This window comes from Montipora foliosa, chromosome 1 (genome assembly GCF_036669935.1).
Source record: "Montipora foliosa isolate CH-2021 chromosome 1, ASM3666993v2, whole genome shotgun sequence".
NCBI lineage: Eukaryota > Metazoa > Cnidaria > Anthozoa > Scleractinia > Acroporidae > Montipora > Montipora foliosa.
Window position 1 is genome coordinate 66482569 of NC_090869.1, and position 7500 is coordinate 66490068.

Below are 7500 nucleotides of genomic sequence, written 5' to 3' on the forward strand. Positions count from 1 at the left end.
TGCACTCACTTGTACAGTCGCTCTTTTCATCCATTTTCCAGGTTAAAAACTTGTTAATCTACCAATCAATGCAATTATTCCGGCATTTAACATTTCGTTCGTAGCATTGTTGCGAGACGTTTGATATTTGAATTAGATTAGAACTAGTATTCTCATCCTTTTAACAGGGGCACCCAAAGGAGGTGTTCCCCAGCCAGGTGTGTATCTGCTGGCTGGAACTGAAAAGACGTATTGGCAGAAACCCATTACTTGGAGCTTCCATATGCATTGTAACCTTGAGTCAACTCTTTCCCGTATCTTTCTATTTTTAAAACTACTATATTTTGACGTATGTGACTGAGACATGGGGTAAGTGGTTCACATGCGTCACATACGTGTGTGACGTAGTAGATGGCTAACGATAGGTCTCTTATGATTGGCAATTGTGAAAACACCCACTGAATCCCCTCTGGGAGGTGCTTCTGAAAATATAAAGATACGGGAAAGGGTTTACTCAGAGAGTTACTGTGAAAGATGGAGGACGCAGGTAACGAGCTCCTGTTAATGGAAGTTCCTGGGAAAAAGGATTTTTGCTGTGCAGGCATATTGTTTTCAATGTGCCGCTCGCGCTTCCGCCTCTCCTGGGAGAAATATTTCTGTTGTGAGGGCTATTTTGTAGTCAATGTACCCTTCGATTGGGTTTGGACACCTCCTCCCTGCCCTGCTGGCAAACGGAATTTCTGGTCTGTTTCTGCTAGGCGTGCGGAACAGATAAAAATTTCCCAGCGGGTAGAGAAATCGTTCCCAAAAGGCTTATATTTGGTTTATTTTTTGGCCATGATATATTTTGATGAATTGTGAAAGAATGGCTAATTGGGTGCCCATGTTTTAAGTCTCCTTAAACCTGGTTTTCACTAGCGACACAAGCACAAAGCACAAGCATAAGCAGCTTATGCTCAGTGAAAACGAACGTCAGCATAAGCATCAAAATCAACCACGGCAACCGCCATTTTGTTTGAATGCTCAGACGCGGGGAATCTGGAACGATTGCTTTGATTGGCCAGACCTAGCAAATTTCCTTGTGCTTATGCTGCGTTTCGGTTTCACATGACGCAAGCAGAAACGCAAGCGGAAAGAGAAAGAAAAAAATTTGATCCGTATGCTTCCGTTTGTGCTTGCGTCGCTAGTGAAAACCAGACTTAACTGTTTATATCTTCTGCTCTCTGTGTTACTAGGAAAGACACGAAAACGCCAAATACGCCCTCAGTGTTGCCCGAAAGATTGGAGCCACAACCTATGCTTTGCCTGATGACTTGGCAGAAGTTAAACCCAAGATGGTGTTAACAGTATTTGCTTGTCTGGTGGCTACAGCTCTCGCTATGGAATAAAAGAAGTTTCAACAGCACGAGTCTTTAAACTTCGGTTGACCTTTAAAGGAAGAAAAAAGAAGACTAGATGTTTTACCCTTTAGGAATATAATAAAATTTTGAGCTCACCAATGAACAGCTGTAGCCTGTAAACAAGCAAAAGTTACTGCTTTAAGTCACCTGGACTAAGGAAACACTAGATTGTGCACGAGGCCGGTTGAGTTTTTAGCTACACATTTCAAATTATTTAAAAGTAACATCAAATTAAAGTATCAGTAATAAAGGGAATTACAGCATATTTTATAAATACCATTGTGTGGAATATATATTCATATCCCCAGCCTCTACGGCAAAGTAGAGAATTGTTGTGAAGCACAGTCTAATCATTTACGAATGTATTGTTAATGACAGTATTATTAACACAAAACCCATGTTTGTAATTCGGCAGTCATTAACGAATGGACTTTTGTAGTAAAGAGCGTGGTCCTTCTAGTCATTAAAAAGAATAAATATTTTCCAAAAAAAAGTAAAGTGTTGTTTTCCTTTATTAATAAATTGGTTTTAAGGCAGGTAAAGCCTGGTTCGCACATGCGAAGGGAACGGAGATGCAGATTGTAACTTAAGGCAATAGGTGGTGCGTAAACACGAGCCATTCAGTTCACCATTGATTTTGCCTTTACCTCTGATTGGCTGAGAATGTGTCATGTGATTTTTTCAAAAGCCAATCATGAAGCGAAGAGACAAAATTTCTCTCGGTACTAATCCGTAAGTTCAACGTTTCATGTAAGCCAATACACGAAATGTCCCCCTGAATGAGCTAGTTTGGGGCAAACATATATGCACATGAGAGAATTACAGAAGAGTGTCCTTATGACATGGGTCGCAGTCTCAAATAAAGCTATTAGAATACCCGTTCCCGCAAAAGATAGTTATGTCCCTGAAAAAAAAAATGGCAGAAGCTGTCACCCGTAACGTGGCTTCTCCTAATTGGTTAAAGTGGCGGCTCTTTCTTTTCGTGTTGTGTCTAAGAGTAAATCCATTTGAGACTGCAGGGGAAAGATCGGAAATTTTTAGAGAAACGCTCTTATCTAATTCATTCTTGGAATGCAAAGATATTTAAATTAAAAGAAAAATAAGGCACGGTCGCACTGCTGGAACGCGCGGTGTTTTGACGGGAAGTTACATGGCAAATTATTTGTCTCCAGTTTTAAACAAAAATATATGGTAGGACATGAGGATAACAAATCCATCCTAAGTGAAGTTATCGCAGTTAATGAAGCAACTTGAGCTGTTGCAAAGCCAGACTGAATGGGACTGACACACGCGATTGCGCTCTCTTACCATCGCAGAGCTGGTCACGTGCAAGTAATACAGCAGATCCAAATAGGTGAATGAAAGTCTGATAATTTTAGTTGGCGATCTTGCTGACTAGTATCTACTCGGAGTCCATATGAAGCATTTGTTTTATATTTCTCCACACTGCTTGTCTGAGCAACCTCAGTCTCCAGCAATATAAAACTGGATTCACGGCAGCGTTTGCAAGGACAATAGTCGTGGAGACATCATAGGGGCCTTCCACGCGTTCCGTATTTCTCAGCAACAAATACACCAGTAGAACGCACACAAAAGGAGCGAAAAATAACCAGTAAAAACACACACAAAACAGCATGGCTGAGGTTATCTTCCTGTACTTTGCCATGTCGAAAGAACTGTTTCTTTTCTGTTGGGCAGATGTGATAGGTTTGATCAACCTTTGTCGCCTAATACAGTTATAAATTTTATAATAGCTTGCTGTAAGAATGAAAAGTCCCAAGAACATGAAAGGTAAATGAAACAGTACGTAAAGTTTGTTGCTCAACACGAAGAAGCGAAGTATTCCCAGGCAAACGAGACAAACCCAGAATATACAATAAATCAAGAGAAGTCTTTTTAGAGTAATAACTCGATCATAGCGAAGACCCAAATGTATGACAAGGTATCTTTCGACGCTCAATAAAGCTATGATACTCACAGAAATCCCGCTGAAAAGCCAACCCAAGCATTCCTTTATAACCCCGAGCAAACAAGCTAAAGAGAATTGTCTTCGAAGTCTCGCTACGAAGTATGCCATTGATACTGGTTGTGCCAGAAAACCGGTCAGAGAATCGGCAAACGCTACACAGCCCAAGAGAACAAAGGAAGGCTTTTGGAGCGACGGACTCTTAAAAGTTGTTATCACAATGAAACCATTACCAATCGCTGCGGGGAGGAAAGTCAACGCATGAAGGAAAACACAGAACATTTCCAGTGAATCTAAATACTCCGAAGGTTGCCTTTTTATCGTTTCGAGAAAGAAGCATGTCGAAGCATTATTTAAATTAACAAACATGGCCGACGAGACAAAGCTATGGGTAACTGCCCGATGAATAGGGAAACGTTAAATGACATGGGATGTACCTCCAGCTTTCTGACAAAGTTACAAAGAGCGCTACAAAGAGGACTTTACAAAGTGCTTCAAATCCGGGTCAGTCGCTGCGAAGAGAAGGCTGACGGTGGTTCTTCAATTTTTTCCAATAATATTTTCCTTTTATTTCGTTTTGCATTCAGTAAATTGTACAGTCAATATTTGTATTACAATGTCGATTAGTGGAACATATTACGTATTTTAAAGACATCTTTTTGTCAGGAAACAACTTTTAATTCTAACTTGTGTAAATGAATTGCGTGAAATTGTAAAGAATATTTGCATTTATGTCATAAGTCTCGACACAAGCCGGTGAAATCCGGAAGCTGATGATAAGATCCAACGTATAAAGACTTTCAATTAAGAAAAAACGAGAAAAATACGACAAAAGCACTTCTCCCGATAAATGTTCTCAATGTGGTAAATTGTAACACTTTACAGTAATCAAGTAGACAAGTAAGTTTTGCCAGAAACAAAAACAATTGCAGCTGTTCTTCAGTGAGAACCTAAGCTTATAACATGCATCCTGCCTAAAAAATATACAGGCTATTAAACGGGTAGGTTTTCAAAGATAGTTGGCCGCTTACCAGTGAAGTCTAACTTAAAACTGCGGCATCAGTTCAGTCAGTTACGATGAGGGCGGATCTGCGTGCAAGGAGATTCGAAACTCTCTTCTTTACGCTTGCGACAGCTTTGCATATTTCTTGCTTCCTGTCCTTTCACTTCCTCTTTCACAGAGGAACTAAACAAACAGCTTCAAGTGACTTTCAAAAAAGTGATTGCATTTCATAAGCAAAAGTAATTTTGTTTGTATTTCAATATCTAGTACAGCTGAACTGTCCAGTCCGCGACTCGAAAGCCTTTTTTGTGAACACGCGCAAAAGCCTTGTTGCACGAAAAATAATTCGCTGGTCTTGGGCAGAATAGAGCTTCTCGTTTTCTGGTAACGCTCGTAAAAATGTCGTCGTGGTTTTGCCGCACTTCAGTTTCCCCGGGGCAGTTGAAACTTGACCTCAAACTTGACCGGCAAACTTGACCTCTCCGCTGACCTTCCTTTGCCTGTGAACGAGCGCGATATCTGAGTGCATTTCCAACATAAGAAAAAGATTTCTTGCGAAACCAATTTTTGTCTCTTATTAGCTAAACAATTAAATCGAGGAGAGCATAGATCTTCCTCGCTCACCAGGCTGACCAGGGGCTATAGAAGGACGTCTTCGAATTACGCGCCATTTCTCTTGTCGGAGGTAAACCAAGGGCGATAGTACAATTGAAAGACTAGTTTCCTGGACCAACTTTCTATTAATTAGGAGCTTTTATAATTAAAATTCTTGGTTTGAAATAGTTTTTTCGGCAACTATATCTTCTTTTAAACTAGCCCGTTCGTATATGGCAAAAACCAGCATACAGCCGATTCCAGCTGGCTGTAAGCTGTGCGCCAAGGTCGCACATGGACCGTATAGCGGCTGCCAGAGGCGCCATTGTATGCTTTCGGTTCGACCTTGTTGAGCTGCGTCGTTGCTGTACTTTGCGACGGCGATTAGCAGCGACAATTATGTCACTCAGTCAGTCAGCCAGTCCGCGCCAGTCAAACCTCGATGGAATTTGATCGTCTGCGTGAAAGCAGTCCTGTTGGCCTTGACTCTGAAGATGACTTCCGCCACGGTTAAGTTGACTACCAACACTCCTTCTCAGTACTCCTTTCACCCAGACGATCAAATTCCATCGAGGTAAGTAACTCCTGGGTTCAAACCATTTTCTACATCAATCTTCGCTTACTAATTGTACCTGGAAGCCAAAAGATGGCATGAACTACTCTTAGAACAACCGAAAACAATGAAATTAGCTGTTTTGGATGTGCCTGGTGTGTACTGGCCGAAGTAAGTGACGCTTTTGAATTACCCACAGCACTCGACAGCATACATAAACCCATGATCTGAGAAGAAACTTTTCAATAAGTACTTATATGTGCAACCTTTGATTTCCCAAAGTTGTGCAACATTAAAATGTTTTTTTTTTCGATCGCGACAATATTGTGGTCTGCTTTTACATGGGGTCTAGGACTCTTTTGCAGACTCTCCTTATGGTCGTTTTTTGTCTTTCTGTCTCTGTCTCTACCTGAAGTACGTTTTTCTGCCATTAAATTGCAATAAATATTCTGCGATATTCTGCGGTCTTCTTTGGGAGTCTGGCATATGTTGAAAACGGTCAGTGGCCAAAATATGTAATTAAATCTCAGACCATTTTGGTTTTAAGGTTAATCTCATGTGAGATAGGTCAGATGCGATTTTTCAGCAGGTCCGGAGTATTCCTCCCGCGAAAATTGAAGATAAAATAAAATATTCTGTCGCTTCATTCAAGAAGTAAATGATTTTTATTTTATTTTATACTTGTTCAAAATGTATTAACCTTTCCAATTCAAATATAACTTATCTTAATTGAAATTCATATTCTGAATTGATCGGTTTCATTTGATTGGAGATCAACCTGCTACAAATAATTAAATTTAGAAAAAACCGCCGGTAAATATTTCTTTTCATGTTAGTTCCCAGTCCTTAGCTACAATAGGTTATCTCGTCAATTGAACCCGCAGAGTTCACTGCGATCAAAACACATTAGAGGCCAGATGCCACTCAAAAAAGCATGATTTTTTACTTCCTTTTCTTCTGATATGGCCGATTTCGCTTTGGTAGAGCAAGGCAAAACGTATTCTCCAGTCGCTAATGGAGAAAGCGAGGTTTTGGAGGAGAGAGGTGACAATGTCGAAGATACACCAGGTGGTGTCATCCCAAGGAAATCGAGCGTTCTAAAAAAAGATGGCAAAAGTTCGAAACGTACGCTGCAGAAGTCTGTTTCGTTCATCGCTCGCCCAGAGGACAAACGAATCATCAATGGTAAGAGTGAACTAAGTATGTAAGCATTTGCAATGTTAGTTCAGAGAATTAAATGAGTAAATTCCCGTTCTTTTTGCCAGCTGCAGATTGCCTTACTTTCATGCAGAATGGCTCAGAGCTGATGAAAATTCGTTCGAATTCGCGACAGTATCAAAGATTTTTCTTTCTGGATGAGGACCTGTCCAGTTTGAGATGGCGTCCGTCTTCCAAGAAGCCTGACAAAGCGAGGAGTAAGTTTTGTTGAGCAGTTTTGATATGAGTTCTAGTATTGACCTTCATTCGATTGTCATCAATTCAGCTGATTCGGGGTTAATTTTACCTGCAAAGTTTTGCAGCCTAAGCGAATCTTGACATAATCGAAATTGTTGAGAATGGTTTACTAGCAGTGGTCGAAGTGACGTGTACCTGCAGCAGTATTTACAAACATAACTTGTCATCGCTTGTTCAGCTCTAAATATAAAAGGCGTTTAACGTTTGACAGCATAAGTTTCGTAAAGCCACGATAAATGAATCATTCGATCCCGGTCGCTGTTTTGATGATACGACGCCCTTTGAAAAGACACTACTGCCCATGAGGACGTATTTTGGAGAAAATGAGATTTCAGCGGTCGTCTTGCTTGTCATCACGAGGACGGGGAGGACAGTAAAATCTAGTTCTCTCGGCCTTGCAGTATCGTTGAGTATATTTGGCCGCTTGATCTATTAAAAATACGAAGAAACAGATTCTTCCGTCTGTTATGACTGCAAAACACCGAAATTGCGTTTAGATATCAGAGAACACCCACGATGTAAGAATGACAAGTGTAAACATATTACACGT

General features: G+C 40.6%; 2 protein-coding genes across 2 annotated transcripts in view; both read left to right on the forward strand.

Moving 5' to 3' along the window:
- LOC138005625 (plastin-3-like) overlaps positions 1 to 1872 on the forward strand; it is an 18636-nt gene extending 16764 nt beyond the window's left edge. Inside the window, exon 13 of the mRNA XM_068851828.1 lies at positions 1215 to 1872. Coding sequence (XP_068707929.1) covers positions 1215 to 1367 — 153 coding nt within the window. The 3' untranslated portion in view covers positions 1368 to 1872. The remainder of the gene's footprint in view (positions 1 to 1214) is intronic.
- A 4474-nt stretch (positions 1873 to 6346) lies between these two features.
- LOC138005830 (inactive phospholipase C-like protein 1) overlaps positions 6347 to 7500 on the forward strand; it is a 47095-nt gene continuing 45941 nt past the window's right edge. The window contains exons 1-2 of the mRNA XM_068852007.1: positions 6347 to 6680; positions 6761 to 6910. Of these exons, the coding sequence (XP_068708108.1) occupies positions 6458 to 6680; positions 6761 to 6910 (373 nt within the window). The 5' untranslated portion in view covers positions 6347 to 6457. The remainder of the gene's footprint in view (positions 6681 to 6760; positions 6911 to 7500) is intronic.